Source organism: Hesperophylax consimilis, chromosome 17, assembly GCF_061612785.1.
Source record: "Hesperophylax consimilis isolate HC1 chromosome 17, BYU_Hcon_1.0, whole genome shotgun sequence".
Taxonomy (NCBI): domain Eukaryota; kingdom Metazoa; phylum Arthropoda; class Insecta; order Trichoptera; family Limnephilidae; genus Hesperophylax; species Hesperophylax consimilis.
In genome coordinates, this window is record NC_142852.1 from 22,525,931 (window position 1) to 22,552,469 (window position 26,539).

The following is a 26,539-nucleotide window of genomic DNA, read 5'->3' on the forward strand; positions in this document are numbered from 1 at the left end:
ACTATCCATGGTCTCCAAAAGGAAGTTTGAAGAAATAAACGCTGAAGTATAGTGGAGAAAACTTTTTTCATATTCCGAGTGCAACTGTTCAAAAAAGCCAGCTGACGAACCATATGAAGACTCATATGAAACATAACCTTTCCAAACATCCATAGGGGATTGGACGGATGACTAAACTCCCGTATTACTTGAATTCTAATGAATCAATCGTACGAGGACGTACGTTATCAAGTTTTAGCATGCCTCTGTCCTACTATAACACACTAAATATATACATGGAATATCTTGGAATTGGAGCCAATGAAAGTCTACGGACCAATGAATAGAGACCTGCCTTGATCACTCACTTAGAGCTGCTCAACATAGCCCAAAAATAAGTTTACGCTTAAGACAATTCTAAACGTTCTGTTTAGAACTCCTACATATGAAATATATTTAAATTTTCAATCCATAAAAGCTTTATTTTAAAATATCTAAATATCCCCTACACATCCCCTAGACATTTAGATAATCATTTCAAAAACTACAACATGCCGCCTCAGAACAGCAAACCATAGTGAGGATGATCATAAATATACCACTCTCTAGATCGATATCTTCGGGCTTTTGTATGTAACGGAATTATACAGTACTTAACCACAGATATACAAGCATCATACAAGCAGTACCTACCGTGCGGAGCAGAGCAGTAGACAAGGTAGAGGAAACTCAAGGCGATTTTAAAAAAGATGCGACCATAGACAACATAATTGCTCTCAGCCTACTCTATTCATTCACTAGCCCAAAAAAACTATTATAAAAATAAAAATGTCCTTGAAGCAGAAAAATGTCGAAATGTTTTCCAAGGGCAAGGTTCATCTGACTAAGAAAATAAACTTTTACAGTGCATTTCCTTGAGATGAAACTTGTTAATCTGAGAAGAATAAACCCAAAATGACAAGAAATTTGCAAAAACACTGAAGAAAATTTCCAAAACATGATTGTCCGACAGTATGACGAAGAATTCCGACATTTTTCAGCCTCATGAACTCTTGGTTACATATGTTTAAAAATCTTTAATTTCACCAAAACAATAAGATAATACAGGATAACACTAATCAATAACATGAATAAGTTTATCGATATAATAAATAACATTTATACGTTGTGGAGGAAGACATATGCCAAGTATGAAGCATTGTTCAAAAAACCGAACGAATAACTGTCAATTCACTTTAAACTTGAACTTACGTAAGTAGGTTGAATATATGTTTGTAACTCGCTAACACTATACTGGCTTATATTGTATTTTTATCACGAACAACTTTAACACGCAATATTTTCGACGGAAATGTTAGTATTTCGGCAGCAAATGACAACCCGCGTGTATAAATAAACCACACTCATTTTGTTTGAATGATTTGAAACTGTCAAACGGCAAAATTCCGTCATCTCTTTCTGTTACACGAGTCATTATGGTAGAGAGCGAGAGATCAAACCAATCCTTCTGCTCTCACCAATGAGATCTGAGCTTATAGCCATATTATTCGTTTTCTACAAGAATTTTGAGGTGGGCGTGGCGGTTTCAAATGAGTTTCAAGGCCAAAGCTTAGTTAAATGCCCCTGAGGATGATTGTGGAAATCGCGATATTATTCTTATACATTTAATAATAATATATGTTTATTTTTTTATTTTTAAAAATGCTTAATGATGATACAATTGGTAAGGTGTATTAAATTATACTTGATATGAGAACCTATTATGTATCGATATTCAATGTCTTAGTAATTTCACCTAGAGTAAATTTTACTCATTTCACCTATATGAGTAAAACTATTTAAAAAGAGGAAAGTTTGTGGAGAGATGAGCAGAATTTTTTGATTCAGGGTTTATGTGTGCACGAATCATAATTGACTGCTTATAATTTTTTTTTTAAATTAAGTTTAAGTGCTTATAAAATAATATAATCACGCTAAAAAAATATGACTAGTAATTTTTCGTATTAGATATACGCGAGTGATTTGAAAGTTATTTGCTGAATTAGTGTTGTTGGCTTCTATTTAAAGAAGCGTCGTGCGCCTAGTCCAACTCGTTGGAAAATTTAAACCAATGACGGGTAGCAATTTCGAACCATCCATTTTATTATTTAGCATTGTAGAAACAATAACTACTTTGTTACTTTTTGTGTAAAGTTATTATGTTATTTTTAGTTTTGTTGTATTTCTTACGTAAAATTTTCAATTTTTTAATTTTATTAGATAATAATAAACTTTGCCTCCGTTTTTTTGTTTAGCGCCGTTTTTGTGCAAAATCACCTGAAGGGCGCTTTACTAATAAATCATACATTTCTACAATAATCTATGTTATTACGAACTATATATGGAGATAATATACAGAACAATCCTTACCTGGTAGGTCATTTGAGATTAAATCTACGTATATCTTATATTCTAAATCTACGTATATATTTTATTGTGAAAGCATTCTCCAGTTGACTTCTGACCAATATAGATAACATTTCTGTAGTCTTGGCACTTTTTGAATTATTACTTATTCTTAACAGGAAACCTAGCTTCTTGTAGGATTTTGAAATAATTTGCTGGATGTGCTTAGCAAAACTAATTTTCAGTCTAGATTGTGTTTACTCTTTACATGAAAATTTTCTTCGTTCCTACCGCAATGACATTTATTTAGTTCCCACCTCTCCGTTCACATTACCTTACTGGAAAACCCTTCGAATTATGAATTGAATTGAATGAATTGTGAATGATATATTATTGCTTTAATATTCTTTATTTATAATTTTCACAATATTTTTTTAATAGTTTAATAGTTTAATAATTTAATTTTTTACATAGTTTATATTATAAACTATGTAAAATGGCTGACCGATCGCTCTAGATTTAGCAGGCCACTACAACCAGTCAAACGCAGTATATTTGTTAACAATACTGACAATAATAATTATTTCGTTAGCTTTCTTACTCAAAGGCCTCATACACTATGTGTCGTATTGTATCATGTTACTGCTGCCACTACCTAGCATTTACATATAAACTTTACATTTCTTATTAACTAATTTAAGTCTGTATAACTAAGGAGTAGAAATATTCTTATTTTTGTACTATTTACTTGCTGTTATAATATGTCAAATGGATATGGCTAAATGTATTTTTACTATTACTTTTGTGAACTTGCAATCTTCAGAATATTATTTTTTTTATTAACTATGTATGTAAAAGCCCAATGGGCGTATAAATAAATAAATAAAAATCTCTTTTGAGATCACGAAAAACTGTAGTCGGAACACGAAAAAGGTTTTTTTCGACTGTGAGTTACTGTGGTACTGTGGTTTGTCAAATTTCCCTTTTGAGTACATGACTTGTTGCACTCGGAAAATTTAAAAGGTTTTTCGGTAACGTGAGAGAGCATGTAACTCGTCAAATGTCCCTTTCGAGTACACGAGTAGTTGCACTTCAAATATGAAAAGGCTTTTCTCCAGTGTGAGTCAGCATGTGGCTGGTCAGATGGCCTTTTTGAGAAAATTAACTGTTGCACAAAGAACATAAAAAAAGTTTTTCTCCAGTGTGAGTCAGCATGTGCCTAGTCAGATGACCTTTTTGAGTAAATGAATTGTGGCACAAAGAACATGCATAAAGTTTTTCTTTAGTGTGAGTCAACATGTGTCTCATCAGAGCGCACTTCCAATGAGATGAAAAGTTGCACTCAGAACATGAAAAAGGTTTTTCTCCCGAGTGAGTAAGCATGTGCCTGGTCAGATGACCTTTTTGAGTAAATGAATTGTGGCACAAAAAACATGCATAGGGTTTTTCTTTAGTGTGAGTTAACATGTGGCTCATCAGAGCGCCCTTCCAATGAGATGAATAGTTGAACTCAGAACATGAAATTTTTTTTTCTCCAGTGTGAGTCAGCATGTGGCTCCTCAGATGACCTTTTTGAGTATATGAATTGTTGCACAAAGAACATGAAAAAGGTTTTTCTCCAGTGTGAGTGAGCATGTGGCTCGTCAGATGAACTTTTTGAGTAAATGAATTGTTGCACTCAGAACACGAAAAAGGTTTTTCTCCAGTGTGAGTCAGCATGTGGCTCGTCAGATGAAGTTTTCGAGTAAATGATTTGTTGCACAAAGAACATGAAAAAGGTTTTTCTCCAGAGTGAGTCAGCATGTGGCTGGTCAGATGGCCTTTTTGAGAAAATTAACTGTTGCACAAAGAACATAAAAAAAGTTTTTCTCCAGTGTGAGTCAGCATGTGCCTAGTCAGATGACCTTTTTGAGTAAATGAATTGTGGCACAAAGAACATGCATAAAGTTTTTCTTAAGTGTGAGTCAACATGTGTCTCATCAGAGCGCACTTCCAATGAGATGAATAGTTGCACTCCGAACATGAAAAAGGTTTTTCTCCCGAGTGAGTAAGCATGTGCCTGGTCAGATGACCTTTTTGAGTAAATGAATTGTGGCACAAAAAACATGCAAAGGGTTTTTCTTTAGTGTGAGTTAACATGTGGCTCATCAGAGCGCCCTTCCAATGAGATGAATAGTTGAACTCAGAACATGACATTTTTTTTTCTCCAGTGTGAGTCAGCATGTGGCTCCTCAGATGACCTTTTTGAGTATATGAATTGTTGCACAAAGAACATGAAAAAGGTTTTTCTCCAGTGTGAGTGAGCATGTGGCTCGTCAGATGAACTTTTTGAGTAAATGAATTGTTGCACTCAGAACACGAAAAAGGTTTTTCTCCAGTGTGAGTCAGCATGTGGCTCGTCAGATGAAGTTTTCGAGTAAATGATTTGTTGCACAAAGAACATGAAAAAGGTTTTTCTCCAGAGTGAGTCAGCATGTGGCTGGTCAGATGGCCTTTTTGAGAAAATTAACTGTAGCACAAAGACCATAAAAAAAGTTTTTCTCCAGTGTGAGTCAGCATGTGCCTAGTCAGATGACCTTTTTGAGTAAATGAATTGTGGCACAAAGAACATGCATAAAGTTTTTCTTTAGTGTGAGTCAACATGTGTCTCATCAGAGCGCAGTTCCAATGAGATGAATAGTTGCACTCAGAACATGAAAAAGGTTTTTCTCGCGAGTGAGTAAGCATGTGCCTGGTCAGATGACCTTTTTGAGTAAATGAATTGTGGCACAAAAAACATGCATAGGGTTTTTCTTTAGTGTGAGTTAACATGTGGCTCATCAGAGCGCCCTTCCAATGAGATGAATAGTTGCACTCAGAACATGAATTTTTTTTTCTCCAGTGTGAGTCAGCATGTGGCTCGTCAGATGAACTTTTTGAGTAAATGAATTGTTGCACTCAGAACACGAAAAAGGTTTTTCTCCAGTGTGAGTCAGCATGCGGCTCGTCAGATGAAGTTTTCGAGTAAATGATTTGTTGCACAAAGAACATGAAAAAGGTTTTTCTCCAGAGTGAGTCAGCCTGTGGCTCGTCAAATAACCTTTCAAAGTAAATGATTTGTTGCACAAAGAACATGCATAAGGTTTTTCTTTAGTGTGAGTCAATATGTGACTCATCAGAGCGCCCTTCCAATGAGATGAATAGTTGCACTCAGAACATGAAAAAGATTTTTCTCCATTGTGAGTCAGCATGTGACTGGTCACACTGCTCTTTTGAATAAATGAATTGTTGCACAAAGAACATGGAAAAGGTTTTTCTCCAGTGTGAGTCAGCATGTGCCTGGTCAGACTGCCTTTTTGAGTAAATGAATTGTTGCACAAAGAACATGAATAAGGTTTTTCTCCAGTGTGAGTCAACATGTGGCTCATCAGAACGCCCTTCTGATAACATGAATAGTTGCACTCGGAACAAGAAAAAGGTTTTTTTCCATTGTGAGTCAGCATGTGACTGGTCAGACTGCTCTTTTGAGTAAATGATTTGTTGCACAAAGAACATGCATAAGGTTTTTCTTTAGTGTGAGTAAACATGTGGCTCATTAGAGCGCCCTTCAAATGAGATGAATAGTTGCACTCAGAACATGAAAACGGTTTTTCACCAGTATGAGTGCGAAATTGGGGTTCAAAATTTGACATAGGATGGCTGGAGATTTCCCCAGGATGCGTCTTAAGGTCTTGCGACAAATCTGAAAAAGAATACGAACTAAAAGGATTAAGTGTAACTTATTATCTCCACTTACATAAGTAAATTCATAAAAAAAGTAGAAAAACAGTAGAGCAGAAATATCTAAATTTATAAACATCGGTTGTACCTGGTGTCTGGGTAATTCTTTCAAAAACTTCTAAGCATTCCTTTTTAACACCCGGTAGGTCTTTGTTAAATTCCATGTAAGGATTTTTATTCCATGTAAGTGCAACTTTTGTAAAAATACTTCCCGTATTAGATACTATTCACTTGCGAAAATTCAGCATTTGCCTAATTTCCAGTTTGGGCCGTTTTTGTATAGATTCACTGAACTATTAAAAAAAAGATTTTACCTGCTCTCTGGTTTATTCTTTCAAAACGTTCTAGGCATTCCTTTTTAATATTCGGCAGGTCTATGTCAATTTCCGTTTAAATAAATCCCCCTCTTTTTTCTTCTCGGGGTCGAAGATCCGCCTTGCTGGTAACAGACTCCACTTTAAAGCAACCTGAAAAAATTAAATAAAGTTAATTAATCATCGATGTACAAAAAATGTTGAACAGAACTTGAAAGTGAACTTCGAAATTTGTTGAATTGTTCAATTTCTGTAACACAAACCATCCAAATAGACTAGGTTAATTTAAGAAATAGTAATGCTCCCAGATGTCAGCTTCAGTGATTTGAGTAACTAAAGTGCGGAGTTTTGTTCGGGAGTCAAAGGAGTGATAAGGTAAATACCAAATATACTTATACACAACAAGAGAGGAAGTAGTGAACACGCAGTTGCCCTGTTTGAACGACATTTCATAAAGTATATGGATTCTGAAAAATCCGACTTAAACATTTTGTAAATATACATTGCAACTAACTGGCTGTCTGCGTACTTTCCGCATATTGCAAACATTCCTTCTTTACATCTGGGAGGTCGACATCTATATCCGTATTTGAAATTTCACCTCCGCCTCCTTCCTGGGGTCCTAGTTCCGTCTTGATCGTAACAGTCTCTGGATTTAGTAGATCCATGGCACTGCTGTGGTAGCGTTTGGTAATTGGTTCAAGCCCAAACAAACATACCTGAAACAGAACATAGTTGTAATGTAACGGAACTTTATGAAAAAGCTTTGAACATTTGGTTTCACTTGGAATAATCTGTCAAACCAATGAAGTCGTATAGTCGTCAAAACACCTAATTCGAAATGAGGATATAATTGCGACTGTATCTTAGACTGAAGTTAAGAAGTTTGAAAACGGTTAAAAAAATGGTCTTCGATTGTCAGATAACTAGATAACTCAATAACTAAAGATAAAACCGTATTGTGGTTCTGGCTTTAACAAATATCGGTAATCTGCGATTATTTTTAGCCAATGCCCTTCGAATACTAGACTAAAAATAGAAAGTTTGACGTCTTGACGTTTTAGTTTAAACGTTCCTTACAAAACACACAAATAGATTACTTAAGTTAGGTGTACCGATTGGGTAAAGTAAAGCTAGGTCGCGTTAGATACAGCGCAATTATGTATTTAAGTATGCCATAGCACTAATTTAAAAACCGTGGTCGCTCAGTTTGATTGGTAATAACGACTGCTTTCAAATAGCGATGAATATTTGTTATTAGCACTAACGAAAATCTATCACAAGTATAAGATGATAAAATTAACAACGTGGGTTAAACAGAGTATGGAAAAAGGATAAACGAAAGCATGTGTTGACAAAATACTTTAGTTAAGTTATTCATAGACAGTAATGAAGTCAAAGTCAATTATAATAATTATCAGGAAACTGACCTTCTAGGTTAATGATGATTTCATTGCAATTGCGTCTTGTATAATATTATTAGGCAATTGGAAGGGACCCACTCTTTCAAAACGACTGTGTGAAGAAACTGATTTATTAACCTCCTTAGCCGCACACGTCAGGACTAGGAGATTCTTTGTCCCGATGACTGTGCGGCTGCAGCGACCTTGAGAAAAATGACAAAGAAATTTCACAGATAATTTATTTAATAGCTGTCAGAGAAGTTACACTAGTGATGGGCGGGATCGAAACATGTACAAGATCGAAATTTTTTAATCAAAACACCAAAACTATCGAATGATTATTCGATTTAATTGCTCCCAGTTCAGCAGGAGAGTGGGGGCGGACAAGGGAAGCGGTTTTGTCTCGTTGGAGGAGTGGGTTACGGCACATAGACAATTATTATACTCTTTTTTTTCCTCTTCTATAGAAGCTGGCGCTTGTGTCTAGAAGAGTTGTGAGTATCAAGATGAAGAATTTTTTTGTTTGTAATAATTATGAATATTAAAAATTATAATTAATTGCAAAGATACTTTCATCATTTTAGAATTTATGCTATAAGTAGTTTATTTTATTTTTTATCAGATATATCGGTAGTTTCTGTCTCGGAAAAAATTACTCGGTATTTGGTTTGACATGAAACTCAATTTTATAAAGCATATAGAAATTATATCCAACTAACCTTTGAAAATGTTGGGCTTTATATTAAGATTATTTAATGATTTTCACAAAATATACACTATCAAAACATTGTATATGTTACTAGTTAGTAGTCATATCGAGTATAATTCCACAGTTTAGTCTCCAAATTATGAAGTTCATTCACGTACCTTTGAAAGATTCCAAAATAAATTATTATGATATCTAAATTTTAGAAAAGTAAATCTTAAAGAATGCCAAAATAACGGCTACCTTCTTAATTGATTACATTTATTAAAATTATCCCAACGAATAATTATTTGCGATTTAATGTGTTTGTTTGAAATTATTAATTCGTCATTGAATACCCCTGAGTTTACTTTACATAATTTCATTCCATGTTCCTGGCGGGACAGTAACAAGACAGTTAAGTACCAACCATAAAATTGTAGCAATTCTTTTACAACTTCGCAGTATTACGCGCCTATGATACGAATCTAAAATTTGCGAAACATAAACTCCGATGTTGTAAATTTATTTTGCTCAACAATATTCCGATAGACGTTCGCTTAAATACATTTTATGACTTCAAATGGAACTGTTTCATTTGGTGAAATGTAAAACATTATAAATAAAAAAATAACATCGCATTTATATAGCGCAGTTTAGTGTAATTTCACTTCAAGTGCGCACTTAGACCAGCAGAGCTTAAACCCTGGTGGTGCAAAATGTAGTTGATCGATTAATTGTATCTAATTATCAAATAATGATGTTTATTTAATTTACTTAGGTATTACATTTCTGGGTTATATTAATTGTATTATGTCTGTAAAAGTCCTACGGCCGTTTAATAAATAAATAAGTTCGCTTAAGATTTTTAGTTTCTTGCATTACTTCGCTGCCCTAGTGCTTTTATGTTTAACAGACCATTTAGCGAATTTTACAGAAAACGTTTTTTTTTGTTTTTACATGCAAATTCTAAAAAATTCTCGATTTTTGTCAATTCGTTTTATACAAATGTGTAACAGAAAATGTTTAAAGATCATATTTCGAAGATTGAAGCTATAATATGCCCATATTATGACTTTAAAGGTGGACGTTGAACATGGCTTGAAAATGATTTAAATTTTATTAAAAAAAAATTTTTTTTTTTTTTTTAAAGAAAGACAAACATTCCCAGGTTACGAATAACCTGAAAATATTTGAAAATCTCCTACTACCACCTCAGTAAGCTGAAAATGTTGCTTGTGTTATGATGGAGGACTTAGCCAGCCGAGGAATTGAACACACTACGCCTGAGTGGGACCCAAGCGCGATGTCAACTCGGCCACCGACCGGTCAATGAATGATGAATGATTATTTTGGATATTGAACATATCGTCTGGAGTTTGAACAATTCGGCTCCCATAAGTTTTAGGTATTTTTTGTTCAATTAGCCAATTAGTGGTAAATTGATTAAACAGGGTGATTTTCAGATTTCGAACCTTTGATTTTATCTTAGGTAGTCGTTGACTCAAAGTACCTATTACTTTAAAATATACAAACAGCGTTTTTTATGTGATTTTTCACAAAAATTGCTACACATAAATCATCCAAATATTATTAAGTTTGAAAACAACGTACACGTACAAAGGTACCTACCGCAAATATACTACTATCAGCTGTCGGTGTATGCGTGATGTGAAATATTCTTACATCTTACGAAGTACGGCCTCCGTGGTCTAGGGGTGCTCTTGACTAGAGATTCGGAGGTCGCGGGTTCAATCCCCGGCTTGCGTAAGTAAATTTTATTTGATTAATTTATGTTATTTCACAAATTATTCATTTTAAATAGAGCAGTTGAGACTGTGTGCGGTATTCCATTAATCAAATCCCGAGTGATGCGTAAAACTATTGAAGTTCAATTTTCAGTTGAAGATGTCACTTAAAATCCAAAAATATGTGTTTTTGAGCTTCATAACCCATATTTCGCTGACGTTGCGAAAACGCAACAGTTTGGTTGCTGGGTCATATTTTGAGAACTTGATAAGGATTCACCATTATTCTTTCAGTTACTTATAGAAAAACTTTGACTTGACCGTAAGAACTTAACAGATAGAAACATATTTGCTTCAGCGACTAAGTAGACGCCCCCAAAGGCGGACAAAATACGACACTCAGATAAGCAATTTTTAAATAATTATTATCGTTGACATATGACCAAAATTCTTAATATATTTTAGCCTTTTTTAATAAATAATCGATTCCTATTTAATAATATGTACCTACACTTAAAAAAACAAAAAAATTTCCAGAGGTACTCATTTCACATAGATTATTTAAGTGATGCGTTAACGCAACGTCAGCGAAATACGGGGGTAAAGAATTTATAATTATTTTATTCATAATAACCAGCAACAATCGCTATAATTGTGTTTTTTCTTTTGAATAAGATGAATCCAAAAGACCCTTTTACCACACAAGAGGCTGCCGACTTTATCGCAGAGAATTGGAATATAGACGATGAAGATGACGAAGAAGATATTCCAGATGTGGTGGTTTTACCCCCTAAAGTCGCCGAAGTTACCGATAAAGAGGATTTTGATGACAATGACTTACACGAAGACGCTGCATTTAGCCATACGCTCGGGGATACGCAGTAGCGGCGTTAGGGTAGGGCGCGGTTGGGCGACCGCCCAGGGCGCCGGATTTAAAGGGGCGCCACAGGCGCCCGGCGCGCCCCTTTATATCCCTCGTTCTTTGAACGAGGCCTACTTAACTACTTACTCGTAAATTCCCTAAATATAAGGAAAAAATGTTATGGTTGCAACGCTAGAATCTAGAATGGAACCTTCGATTGCACCGCATGCAAATATATCACAACAAAAAATCAAGACCTGAATGTGGCATCTACATCTGGAATACAAACGAATTCATCGGTAGTGGAGCCTCTGTCTGACAAGTCAGATCAGATAGCTGCTGAAGAGATTGTGAACGAAGTTTCCCGAAGTGAGGGAACAAGTTGTGCTACAATTACAGATGCTGCTCAGGATGACTCCATTGGTGATGTACAACAAATACAAATGCTAGATGACGTTAGTACTGTTACCGAATATAGCGGATCCAGCCACTTGGCCACTCATTCGAAATAGCAAATTAATTGATCATATAATAACAAGTGGCCCAGTGCAAACTCACATTGATAATTATCCGAAGAACGATACAGGGCGACATTTCTCTAATTCTCATTTCATAAAACTAGCGAACAATGAAACAATTCAGCGTCGTTGGTTAAATTACTCCGTTTCTAAGGATCGAATTTATTGTTTTTGTTGCAAGCTATTGATAGTAGCTCAACGTCGAGTTTAGTATCTGAAGGATATAACAACTGGAAACACTTGTCTGAAATGTTAAAAAATCATGAGAATAGCACTTCACACAAGAAGTTTTACCTTTCATGGGTTGATACTGAACTACGATTAAAAACAGGAAAAACAATAGATTGCCAAGAGCAACATTTGATTAGAAAGGAAACTACCAGATGGAATAATGTTTTGTCTAGATTGATGCATATTACACTTTACTTAGCTGAAAACAATATGGCGTTCAGAGGTACTTCTGACAAACTATATACGCCAAATAACGGAAAGTTCTTGGGCTTAGTACAACTACTAGCCAAATTTGATCCAGTTATGCAGGAGCACTTGCGATTAGCTATGAAGGGTGATGTTTCAGACCACTACTGCGGAAAAGACATTCAAAATGAATTAATAGAGTTGATCGGTGAAAAAATAAAGTCAGAAATCATATCTCGCGCAAAGAAATCAAAATATTATTCTATTATAGCTGACTGTACTCCGGACATTGATCATGTAGAACAACTTTCACTGACAATACGATTTGTTGATTTATCATCAGATGACGATAAAGTATCAGTAAAAGAGCATTTCATAGAATTTATACCTGTAAATGAGTCGACTGGTGAAAAACTGACTGAAGTTATTATTGATGTTTTAAATAAACACGGACTGGAATTGAACGACTGTAGGGGTCAGGGTTATGACAACGGAGCGAATATGAAAGGGAAAAATATTGGGGTTCAAAGGAGGATTCTGGACATAAATCCCTTAGCTGTTTATGTACCTTGTGGTTGTCATAGCTACAATCTCGTACTATGCGATGCCGCTAAGTCATCCGTAAAATCAGTCACTTTGTTTGGGGTACTTCAGAGGTTGTTCACATTGTTTTCAGCTTCTGTTCATCGATGGAAAATTCTAACCGATAATTTGGGATTATATACTATAAAAAAGCTCAGTGACACACGTTGGGAAGCAAGAATAAACAGTGTTAAAGCAGTCCGTTATCAAATTAGTGCCATCCATGACGCTTTAATTACTTTGGCTATTGAAACTCAGAAAACTGATGTTCAAGTCTCTCATGAGGCTACTACTCTAGCCGAACAGTTAAAAGATTTCAGCTTCATAGTTTCGTTGGTTGTTTGGTATGACATACTTTTTCAAATTAATGTCGTTAGTAAATCTCTACAATCAACAAATATGGATATCAGTAAATGTACAGAAATGTTGAAAATTTGCTGCACTTTCTTGGAAGAATATAGAAATACTGGCTTTAAAAGCGCCATTTTAACTGCGAAGGGATTGGCTGAACAACTAGAAATTGAACCTGTGTTTAGAGCCACAACAAGAATTCGGTTTGTTAAGCGTCAAGCTGGTGAAACTGCCCACGACGAGCCTATAACAGATTCCGGAAAAAACCGACCTTGTCAAACTCTGTGGTAATATCCAATTGAAATTAACTGTAGACTCTAAATCTGATATAGATGGTTGTATGTTGTGTGATGAACTCGTAAGCCTGAAATCTTTTTTGCCTAATCAGAATGTGGTTACCCCTGCTTATGTTTTAAATTTTATCAAAGATCGCAACCTACAAGAACTGTATCCAAATGTGTGGATAGTATTGCGTATATTATTGACTATACCTGTAACGGTTGCTAGTGGGGAGAGGAGTTTTTCTAAGCTTAAGCTGATTAAAACCTATCTGCGATCGACAATATCACAATCTAGATTGACAAACTTGGCAACTTTGTCAATCGAAAATGAAATTGCTGAAAATATCGATTTTGATAACCTTATAAAAGAGTTCGCCAATAGAAAGGCTAGAAAAGTGAAGTTTTTTAAAATAAATAGTTTTTTTTTTTAATAAACGGTTATTCCATTATACCCATTGCCTTTTTTCGTATGGAATTGAATTGCAGTTAGGGGGCGCCGTAAAAATCTCACCCAGGGCGCTGATAGTACTAAAACCGGCCCTGGGGATACGGCAGGAACTTTGGAAGTCCACTCCAAGAGGCTGATGAGTGAACCTTCAACAACTCCATCCCAACCCCAACCATCAACATCTTCATCGTCAGTACCAAGGGAAATGCGTTGGAAGTAATCGAAACCTAGTTATTCGCGAGTGCCAAATAACGTTGAGAACAGAATAGTTGAATATGTGAAAAAAAAATTGTGGATAAATCTTATTCCGAGTTCTTTGAACTATTTTTTAATAGTGATCTCATTAACTTGATTGTACAACAATCAGCCATCGTTCTCTCCGTACTCGGATGATCGGCATCCTGGTGATGATGGCTCACCAGGAGTCGTGTATAGGCGTGATCACCGTCCACTATAATGGATGTCCACACTTCTTGGGACACTTCACTGAGGGCTCGTAAAAGTGAGTCCATCCTCAGTAGACCGTCGGGTCCAAGGAAGGGGTTCAAAGCTTTGAGCCGACTGTCACTTGGTAATGTAGCTCCTTTCTGGAGCTTATTTATCTCGATGGCAAATATTTCATTTTGATATATATTCACCCATCGGGCCTCTTCTTCTTATCTCATCGTTTCTTATGTGTTTATCAGGTTGTTCATGGGTTTGGCCACGACACCTTTTGATAAAACGATTAACCCAGCTGGTAGTCCGGGTTGGGCGACGCCATGACGAAAATGGTTTGATTTCGGGCCGTGTCTCTGCCATAGTTGTAGTGAGACCAACGTGTTGGGGCCTTATTTCTGATGTGCTGTCATCAGGATTTATTCATTAAAAAACAAAATAAACACACCATTGACTTTCAATAACATAAATAAAATTTACAGAATTTTTATTGTACACTGGATATCATAGGTTACCTCGTAAGGAAATGTAATGGTCTTTAGATGAGGACATTGCAAATCTTTTTGTGAGGTCATGCATGACCGGACAAACCTATCGTGATGTCAAGAGCAATTTACATTTGGATTACAATTAAAATATCGATTCTACCGACAAACTTTATAAAGTTAGACCGTGACCACCTTGTTAAACAACATTTTTAAACAGCTCTGAACTATACGGCATGCGCTGTCAATATACGAACCAATGATCCCTTATAGAGGAAAGCATTCGTGTAAAATGTATATTCATGGCAAGCCTATCAAATTTGGATATAAGTCTTGGATTAGTCATAGATTTGCGACAGCATTGTCAAGTAAAACAGGGAGTAGTTATTTTCAAAATAAAGGAGAAAATAGAAATAGATGTCGTATATATATTATTCACAAACATATTATATGTGTTCAGAGTGTAATGTGGCATTGCACCATAAATGTAGCAAAATTTACCATACCGGAAAATAATGTTTATTGTAATATTTGTGTATGCTAATTTCTAATTATGTCTTTTGGAAAGGTGCACTTTCTTATTTATTCCTACAATATCTTAAATTTTAGTTACTGTAAGTAATATGATTTATAAATGATTACAAAGAAATCCACTTTAAAAATAAAAACTTATTTTGTTTCATACATTTACTTTTAACCCCCCTATTTCACTGACGTTGCGAAAACGCAACATCTCATATTTTTGTAAGTTTATGTATTTACATTTTTTAATTTTTTTTATTTTCTTAATTAGGTGTTTATATGCAACATATCCAAATTTCATCAAAATCTGACTACGGGAAGTGATAGCGGCGAAATATGGGTTAACACAAACATAACTGAACTTCTAAAATTTTGTCCAATACAAGCTACACATATAAACATAAATGTTAACTTTAATAACAATCATATCGAACCTTCCCAAACTTGTTCACTGCTGGGAATACAGCTAGATGCAAATATAAACTAGAAAGAGCGTGTATCTAAAGTTATAGCAAAAATCAGCTTTTCCTTAACAAGGAAAAGCTGATTTTTGCTATAATCGTGTAGAGTCGTGTAATTTCTATACCCGCTATATCAACTTTCATTGATTTGGAGAAAACCGCAAAAAAACTGTCACATCTCTAGCGTACATAACTAATTGCATTACAATTTTTTATATAATGAATTGGAGTAATAAAATTTCGAAAATCATTTATTTTTCTATATATGTCTAGCAATAATTAAGTAATTTCGATAAATAAAATGGATAAAGCGGATTTTGATACTCACTTCGTGATATAGAGGCTTTTGAAAGTCAACTGAGACGACATGGTGGGTTTAGAAACGAGTCAGAGCGGCGGCTATATTGTATTTTGGCAAAAAAACTGCTTGTGATTGGTTGAATCCGATATAGCGCGTTTTGATAGTAACTTTCTGTATGATATAGCGGATTTGGTTTATAACTCACAGTTTTAACATGGTGTTTGGTCGTGATATGGAGGGTTTTGAAACTCAATTTTAGGCTCCTCTTGTTGCTCGCAAAAATGTGAACAAGATGTCATACTCAGATCATTTTGTCAAAAAATCGGATATAGCGGGTATAGAAATTATAGGATTCCTTTGTTCTAGGCATCCTTAAAAATATCTTAAACATCGAGTCAGTAATCACCGCATTCTATGCATACGTATAGGTACTCAATTATAAAATAAGGAATAGGCCAACGATGTTTTTATCATCTAAAAGAGGTGCATACGAAAAATTACAAACTCTGATCACCTGGATTCATGTAAAAGATTTTTTTTTAAAATCTCAAACTTCTGACAGTGACGGACATATATATAATGGAGTTATGCCTGTTAGTTCGATCATCTACAGAAAATATCCCACAAAAAAAACTCAACACATAAACAAGGTTAAAAAAAAACACGCTACTAGGTTAACAGAAAACTTATTAATCCCAAAATCAAATAAAACTATATTTCAAAAAGGACCACACTACATGGCCAGTACAGTATAACAACCTTCCAAGTAGGAACAAACAAATAACCGACATACTCAAATTTAAATCATCACTGAACACCTTTATTTTAAACAAATGTCACGACACTTTAAATATACCTTACATAAATTATTATTATATTTTTTTTTAAGCGGAGACAGTTAACACGTAGTTACCGTGAAAACTTAGGCCATAGGCCCGTTGTGCTATCTCCCATTTTACGTCAATCCTTTAACAACAACCCAGTCCCTTTAATAAAAATCACCAGGGTTGTCATTAGGTATGTGCGTCAAGTTCCCACCAGGGCATGACATACGTACCATAGGTGAATTGGAGTCTCTTCATCCTCTTCACATTTCCTGCATCTATTGGTGTTTTATACTACCAATATCTGCATGTCTCTCCTGAGATGGCAGTGTCCCGTTAGTTGTCCTAGCAGTTCCCTCAGCGAGTTTCTTTCCATATCGAGTAGTTTCATGGATCGTCAAGGGTCTGGTCCTTTTATGAGTACTTTGGATTGTCTCATTCCAGGTGCCCTCTCCCATTCTATGCAGTGCTGGGGGTTGACCCACCTATCAATACGTAATTTTGTGTAACAAGCTGCTACTCCTACGGCCGGCTCGGATCCTACAAGTGGTGCTTTCGCCCCTTTCCTTGCTAGTTCGTCAGCCCGCTCATTGACCTCAATACCTTACATAAATTAAATACGTATGTTTTTATTTTTTGTTTACATATATTTGTTAACATGTAATTATTATTTTACAAGCAATAATTATTCGCCTGAAACACTCATCTACATTGAAAAATCTCCTGATAAAAGATACATGACGCCAACGGGACACGAACCCGTGTCCCTTCGATTTCCGGTCGACAGCTCTGACCACTGAGCTATGGCGGCTTATCTCTTATCCGCGAAATAATTCAATATATACTAGTGTTTCATTCAACAATTACTGCTTGTTACATTTTTTTTTGTTTTTGTACTGCTTGTTTCGTTGGCGTCATGTATCTTTTATCAGGAGATTTTTCAATGTGGATGAGTGTTTCAGGCGAATAATCATTGCTTGTAAAATAATTGTTACCCTTTGTGCTATGCATAAAAAATCTTGTCTTAAACATTAGTTTACCAAAAAAAATAATAACATGTAATTGTTGGGTTTTGTAATATAATGTGTATTTGTTGGGATAGCTGGAAGAAAAATAATCTAACCTAACGTATAAGCTATACCCTTTGTACTCTGTATTTTTGTGCAATAAATGTTCTATTAATTTTGAATCACTCGCGCAATAACAACATCCAATACGAAAAGATAATACTCATATATTTTTTAGCATGATTAAATTATTTTATAAGCACTTAAACTTAATTTTCAATACAATTTTTATAAACGGTCAATTACAATTCGTGAACACATAAACCCAGAAACAAAAATTCTTCTCATCTCTCCACACACTTTCCTACTTTTAATTATAATTTAATTACTCATATTGTTTTCTAGGTGAAATTACTAAGACATTGAATATAGATACATAATAGGTACTCTTACCAAGTATAATTGAATACACCTTATCACTTGTATCATAATGAACTTTGCATTAATATAAAATAAAACATTTTATTAAATAAATGAGAAAAATGTTGCGTTTTCCACAACCCTCCTCACAATGGTTTACTGTTCTGAGGCGGCATGTTGTAGTTTTTAAAATGATTATCTAAATATCTTTACATTGTATTCATCATGTTTGCAAGTTATTGTAGTAAGTTAATGTTTGCAAGCTATTATTGATTATCACTTAGCTCTCTCAGCCATGTTTGATTTTAGTTTGTATACTACATAGTTGATTTGTTAGGGAATTATATTGTTTCGCACCTTGAAATATTTCTCTTTCCAAAAGATGTGTTAAAATAAGTAGTTACCAGGAATTTTCGATTTTCCCCCTGGTTTTGTATTTATTTTGAGCAGCGGAATATTCAGATATGTTGAAATAAAGGTTTTGTAGATTGAAAACTTAAAGATATTTCGTCTGTGGGAGTTCCAACCAGAATGTTTAGAATTTTCTTAAGCGTAAACTTATTTTTGGGCTATGTTGAGCAGCTTTAAGTGAGTGATCAAGGCAGGTCTCTATTCATTGGTCCGTAGACTTTTATTGGCTCCAATTCCAAGATATTCCATGTTTTGGAAGCGTGTTGTAGTAGGACTGAGGCATGATAAAACTTGATAACGTTCCTCGTACGAGTGATTCATTAGAATTCAAGTAATTTGGGAGTTAAGTCATCCGTTTAATCTCCTCTGGATTTTTGGAAAGGTTTTGTTTCATATGAGTCTTCATATGGTTCGTCAGCTGGCTCTTTTGAATAGTTGCACTCGGAACATGAAAAAGGTTTTTTCCAGTGTTAGTAAGCATGTGTCGTTCATGTTCAAGAACATGAATAGTTTCACTCAGAACATGAAAAAGGTTTTTTTCCAGTGTTAGTTAGCATGTGTCTCTTCAGATCATTCCTTCGAGAACATGAATAGTTGCACACGAAATATGAAAAAGGTTTTTATCCACTGTAAATCAGCGTGTGTTTCTTTAAACATCCTTTTGTAGAACATGGATAGTTAGACTCGGAACATCTAAAAGGTTACTGTCCAGAGTGAGTCAGAATGTGATTCGTCAGACTACTTTTTTGAGAAAATGAATTGTTGCACTAAGAACATGAATATGGTTTTTCTCCAGTGTGAGTCAGAATGTGTCTCATCATTTGGATTTTTCGATAACATGAATAGTTGCACTCAGAACATGAAAAAGGTTTTTCTCCAGTGTGAGACAGCATGTGGCTCGTCAGACTGCTCTTATGAGAAAACGAATTGTTGCACAAAGAACATGAAAAAGGTTTTTCTCCAGTGTGAGTTCGCATGTGCACCGTCAAACTTTCCTTTACAGTACACGAATAGTTGCACTCTGAGCATTTAAAAGGTTTCTCTCCAGTGTGAGTCAGCAAGTGTCTTGTCAGTCTGCTCTTTCGAGAACATGAATAGCTGCACACAGAACATGTAAAAGGTTTTTCTCCACTGTGAGTTCGCATGTGGCTTGTCAGATTGCTTTTATAAGAACATGAATAGTTGCACTCAGAACATGAAAAAGGATTTTCTCCAGTGTGAGACAGCATGTGGCTCGTCAGACTGCTCTTATGAGAAAATGAATTGTTGCACAAAGAACATGAAAAAGGTTTTTCTCCACTGTGAGTTCGCATGTGGCTAGTCAATTGTGTTTTTCGAGAACATGAATAGTTGCACTCGCAACAAGAAAAGATTTTTTCTCCACTGTGAGTCTGCGGTTTTACATCGGTTTTACCTGGTGTCTGGGTAATTCTTTTAAAGTCTTCTAAGCATTCCTTTTTAACATCTGGCAGGTCTATGTCAATTTCCATGTAAGGAAACCCCCCTTCATCTTCATCTCGGGGTCCTAATTCTGCCTTGATTGGTAACAGTCTCCACATTAATGCCACCTATAAAAACAAGAAGAATGTTGAACATCGAAAAACAACAAAGGGTTTTTTTGAACGATTGAAGATAGCATTGTTTAACAATGTAGAAGCATTTATTTGGATAAGAGACTTTAAGATTAATTTAAGTAATAGGAATGACCTAAAAGGTCTGCTTCATGAACCGATGCTTCAAGAACGGAAAACTATTTGCTCTTGAGCACCTTCCGCCTAATAAATCGAACGTTTAACTTTTTACGATACGCTCAGTATTGCACGGGTTAACACACATAAAAAAACAGATATAATATAACTACAAATATACACAAAATATTCATAGTTATATTCCTATGAACACAATTCTTAAATGAAACGTGGCTAAAATGGCTTTGGCCGTGTTTAGTGACCACATCTAAAGCCGGGGGCTTCTCATAGTCCACTTCGCTACCTCCTTCAATCCCTTTTACCATCAGCCTTACAAATACTCAAATTGCTGATGTAGTTTGGCTGTTTCCGGCAAGGACACATTTTATGTGAAAATGCCCATAGACATATGAATATTAGTAGACCTGCCCTAAGTGATAAAAGCGTATTATTCCCCACTTCCCATACCGGTTCCATTGGAGTCGGCTGGGCTCGCATATGGCCTCCCGTGAATCTAGAAAATGTGACGTCATCATTCTCGTGCGAACTAGCGTCGAGCTATGATCGAGGCATCATCAGTTCATTTTACGAAATAACACGGCAAAATGGTGGCTTGTGCTATGAAAACTTGTAAAAATAGATGTGAAAAAGAGAATAAACCCAATTGTCGTATTAAATTCCATATGAAAGCATTATTTTACTTTATTTTAAGCTTATTCGCATCATATAATATGGATCAGTTGTAGAAACATATACTATCACATCGAGATACATCTGGAAGCGTACACAAAGCCGTTTGCATAAGAATCTGGGATGTGACTTCGCCTTTTGCGCTTTGATAAAATACATAATCGTATCATTTGAAACGTATATTTTTCATCTCAAAACTCTACTTTCCCAACAAAATTGCTTTTTAAATTGTTTCCAGTACCAAATATTGATGATATATTTAAGCAAACTTCTATTATAAAAATGTGTAAATAAAAAAATAACACAGAATATCAAGAATTTTACAAACTCATGAGAAATGGAAATCAATTTATTACGCCAATCTTCAAAACAACTCAAATGCAAAACCATTATATTTACCAAGCCATAAAAAACTACAATAATCTCCCTTCCGAATTGCGCTGTATTACGAACCAACAAGAACAAATAAATAAAATCAAACTTTTTTTCCAAAAAAACTTATATTAAAAAAAAATATATATCAAACTTTTAAAATCAAACGTTTTTTCCAAAAAAACTTATATTAAAAAAAAATATATATATATATATATATGTATTATATATTTTACACATAACATAATATTATAACATTGAATCTAAGTAAGAATCGTGGCTCCCTTATCAGGCACAAGAGCTCCTCATTTCTGATAAGGTATACATGACCAATTATGAACCTTAATATTATTTTCTGCAAAATATGTATTAATGTAACTTATATGATATATATTAAAATAATAAAAAAAATAAATAATAAAATCTGTTATGTCTTGCTGGAACTCCGTCGTATTAATTAAGGATAATAAACCAATCATTTTTTAATTCATTCCACTTTAATGGCGTTATTACGCATGTACGGTACTGCTGGGAAGAGAAGGAGTGCATATCACGTAATGCGCTAGGTTCTATCGAGTGGCGATGTGTGAGAGAAAAACATGTTTTTTGTTTTTAATTGAAAAAGTGATGTGCAAATTTTTACTCCAAATACTCTTAGGAATCGCTGGTAAAAACTGTGTGTATATAATTGCATTTGTTTTTTAGTTGTTTTCCTTTTCTATTATCTCCTTAAAAGTGAAATGTTATATATTTTCTTAAAGATTTCATTATTTTATTATTAATAGGAACAGAGCGGTTGTAACAACCCCCCAACATTGCTCGAATGTAGCGATTCTCAAGTGTGCTCATCGTTGTTTACTGGGATGTAAATTATGAAACATTTATAAAAAGGTCTTAACTAAATACGGAAACAATATTCGACTATGAAAATAGAAAAAAATTACTTTGCCGAATTTGGACTTCGCAAATTTGTTCATAACGTGGCGAGTAATTTGCGCTCCCATGTAAAAATGTCTATTCATTCAAAAGCAGATGTTACTTTAAAGAACTAAATGGTGGTATTATAATGAGAGATGCATATATACTGTCAGATTGATTTATTGACGAATCACACTCAGCTTTCCCCTCTGCGTCCCCCAACTGTTGGTTTGACCCCTCGCCTTTAAGTTCTCGTCTGTTAATATATATATATATATATATATATATATATATATATATATATATATATATATATATTTATATATAAATATATAAATATACAGACAGAGGCGCTTTTGTGAGATGTCACATAAAAAAACGAAGAGTTTAAAAAACAGTTTTTTGTGCCTCCTGTAAAATTTGATAAATGGAAGAGTTATGCATTATGCCGTGTTATATTATACCGGATTTTTGACAAATTTTACCAGTGTGCGTTTATGGGCGTAATTGGGTAAATATAAGTCTGGTGTTCGGCTTTCTCTTATTGGTTCTTAAGTTTTTTATAACCCATGGCAATAGGCCGCGCCCCTTCCGAATTTGAAGGACATCTGGAATATGAGATCGTCTTAATACTAACATGTACATAATTGAGTTCCCTCAACAAACACAAGAGCATTGTCTCTTTATGGTTAGGAAAGGCTACTTTAATTTCTATTGTTTTATATCTTGTTTATATCCTGTATACTTATCTATGTAAAAAAATATTTTTTCAAATATTAAATAAAAATAAATAAAAAATATTAAGTGTGTTAGTAAGACAGAGGCATGATAAAACTTGATAACGTTCCTCGTACGATTGATACATTAGAATTCAAGTAATATGGGAGTCATCCGTCCAATCTCCTATGGATGTTTGGAAAGGTTATGTTTCATATGAGTCTTCATATGGTTTGTCAACCGGGTTTTTTTGAACAGTTGCACTCGGAATATGAAAAAGGTTTTTCTCCACTGTACATCAGCGTTTATTTCTTCGAACTTCCTTTTAGAGACCATGGATAGTTGCACTCAAAACATCTAAAAGATTACTCTCCAGAGTGAGTCAGAATGTGATTCGTCAGAATACTTTTTAGAGAAAATGAATTTTTGCACAAAGAACATGAAAAAGGTTTTTCTCGAGAGTGAGTGAGCATGTGTCTCGTCAGGGTGCTCTTTCGAGAAAATGAATTATTGCACAAAGAACATGAAAAAGGTTTTTCTCCAGTGTGAGTAAGCATGTGTTTCGTCAGGGTGCTCTTTTGAGAAAATGAATTGTTGCACAAAGAACATGAAAAAGGTTTTTCTCCAGTGTGAGTCAGCATGTGGCTCGTCAGATTGCTCTTATGAGAAAATAATTTGTTGCACAAAGAACATGAAAATGGTTTTTCTCCAGTGTGAGCCAGCATATGGCTCGTCAGACTTCTCTTTTGATAAAATGAATTGTTGCACAAAGAACATGAAAAAGGTTTTTCTCCAGTGTGAGTCAGCATGTGGCACGTCAGATTGCTCTTTTGAGAAAATGAATTGTTGCACAAAGAACATGAAAAAGGTTTTTCTCCAGTGTGAGTCAGCATGTGTTTCGTCAGGGTGCTCTTTTGAGAAAATGAGTTGTTGCACAAAGAACATGAAAAAGGTTTTTCTCCAGTATGAGTCAGCATATGGCTCATCAAATTTCCCTTTTGAGTATATGAATTATTACAAAAAGAACATGGAAAAGGTTTTTCACCACTGTGAGTCAGCATGTGGTTCATCAAATTTCGTTTTCGATAAGATGAATAGTTGCACTCGGAACATGTAAAAAGTTTTTCTCCACTGTGAATCAGCATGTGGCTCGTCAAATATTTCTTTTGGAAAGATGAATAGTTGCACTCGGAAAATTTTAAAGACTTTTCTCCGCTGTGAGTTAGCATGTGACTGGTCAAATAATTCTTTTGAGAGCATGAATAGTTGCACACAGAACATAAAAAAAGTTTTTCACCGGTGTGGGTCAACATGTGCCTCTTCAGAAGGCCCTTAAGAGAAGCCGTATAATTGCACTCAGAACATGAAAAAGGTTTTTCGCCACTGTGAGTCAGTGTGTGGCTCGTCAAATTTCCCTTTTGAGAATGTGAATAGTAGCACTCCGTGGTTTCCACTGGTTGTGTCTTCAGATCTGACGATAATTCAAAAAAAAGGATTAATAGTTGGCTTCATGTGACTTACTTTCGTGTGTTACTGAGTGCAGAAAAGCATTCCAAATTCACATAAAAGTAAAACAAATAGTTTCCCACAGGAACAGGTGACGAATTTGTGCTTTGCACTTATTTACACCTTTGAATTGAAACGCCGAGTTGTATATGGAATTACTTTATAAAAACAATTTTTTAAGAATTAATGTTTTCAATGTAATGTTAAGAAATAAAAATTATAATTCTAACAAAAACTCTTCATATATTATAGTTTTTAGCTACAGAAAATATTCATTCAAATTCATCTATAAATATCTCATCAGTATTTTCAGACGTGTTGCAGCAGAATATACCATTTCAGAGGCCGCATATAATAGAACACTCCAATACTGCACGCTTGTTTTTTTCAGGAATTTAAGTAAATACGGAAAATCATTCCGACAAGTTTTTATTATTATTTCCCTTTATTTTTGTATTGTAAGCTGTCAGAATTTACTACGAAATTACAGGTTTTAAAAAAAATATTAGGTAGCTGAATCGTCATCTTGATCCCTACATGCTGAGTTGGTTTTCTTTTTACAGAACTAGCGAGCTTCTGCACCAACCAAATCAAAACACTTGACTATTTAGATTTCACTTTTGTGCTCCATTCGCGTATTTATGTTTTGCGATAACTATAAGCTTCGAATCAAAAACATCCTTTGTGAAAGAAAATTCTAATTTATTTTCTTACTGCCTTAGAAATGTAATAAAAATAATGGCATATATTATTTTTGAAGTATTTTTTCGTTGATCTTAAAATAATCAGCATTCTGGTTTTTTGTCTTCATTAACTGGACTACTAAGAAGGAAAAAACATTTTACCTGCTATCTTGACAGTTCTTTCAACGCGTTCTAAGCACTCCTTTTTAACATCCGGCAGGTCTAAGTCAATTTTTGTATATTTAAATCCACCTTCATCTTCTTCTCGGGGTCCAAGCTCCGCCTTAATGGTAATAGACTCTATATTAAAGCAATCTGAAAAACAATACAACAAAGTATATTAACCGTAAATCTACAAAAAAAAACTTGTTTTTAATTAAAATTAAAATCAAATATTTTCTACAAAAGATAACACACAGGAGCAAGAAAAGGGTGAACAGACTTTAAGCTTAATTTAAGATATAAAGATGTCAGATGTCACTTCAAGGACCGATCTTTCAAGAAGGAAAGCCATTTACTCTTGACTACCTTCAGAACACGGTTTTGTTGTTAAAAGTCAATGGAATGATATTTTCTTTTATAAATATTTATGTATATTTAGTTAATATACACGAATATATGTCGAAAACAGATGAGGTGAAAATTAAAAAAAAAGGGAATTTATTGTGAGCAATACGTAAGTTAAAAAAGTGCTTTAGTTTAGCAAAGATATATTTTAAAGTAAATGCGTCCTGTCCTGCACGACATTTCGAAACGGACATGGATTCCGAACATCTGAATTTAACATTCTACATTTTATACGTATGCAATGCAACTAACTGTCTGTCTGAGAACTCTCCGCATATTCCAAACATTCCTTCTTTATATCGGGAAGGTCGAAATCTATATCCGTATACGGTATTTCATCTCCGCCTTCTTCCTGGGGCCCTGTTTCCGTCTTTATGGAAACAGTCTCTCGATATGGAAGATCCATGGCACTGCTGTAGTAGCGTTTGGCAATTGGTTCCGGCCCAAACAAATATACCTAAAACAGAACATAGTTGTGACGGAACCCTACTTTGTTTGTGCTTTGAACATTTGGTTTCGCTTGTAATATTCTGTAAAAACAGTAAAATAGTTTACATAACCCATTATTGGAAATTACGATATAATTACGTTTGTACCTTAACCTCGAAGTTAAAACATTTGAAAAAGTCGTTGTCAATAGTCAGATAACTCTATATTTATAAATAAATCGGTATTACCGTTCTGCTTTTGGTACCGATTGGCGTAAGTTAAACTAGGAAGTTTTAGACATTTGAGCATGACATAAGAACAGTGGTCGTTTCCAAAATGAATAGCAATAAAAATAAGAATTATCAATA

The 26,539-nt window shown here is 34.7% G+C and overlaps 1 protein-coding gene and 1 long non-coding RNA gene across 2 annotated transcripts; both read right to left on the reverse strand.

Moving 5' to 3' along the window:
* Positions 1-2,883: 2,883 nt before the first annotated feature.
* LOC149416255 (uncharacterized) lies at positions 2,884-26,539 on the reverse strand. The gene is made up of 11 exons (XM_089641927.1): positions 26,339-26,539; positions 25,995-26,199; positions 25,338-25,490; positions 23,419-23,944; positions 19,708-19,762; positions 19,307-19,368; positions 7,995-8,043; positions 5,600-5,948; positions 4,559-4,856; positions 3,630-4,195; positions 2,884-2,894 (listed from the first exon to the last, which is right to left on the reverse strand). Exons 2-11 carry the CDS (start codon positions 26,146-26,148, stop codon positions 2,884-2,886), a joined length of 2,223 nt encoding a protein of 740 aa, XP_089498053.1. The 5' UTR covers positions 26,149-26,199; positions 26,339-26,539.
* Positions 5,957-7,070, reverse strand: LOC149416256 (uncharacterized). Its single transcript, XR_016303525.1, has 3 exons — positions 6,952-7,070; positions 6,438-6,590; positions 5,957-6,085 (listed from the first exon to the last, which is right to left on the reverse strand). It is a non-coding gene; the product is annotated as an uncharacterized LOC149416256 (long non-coding RNA).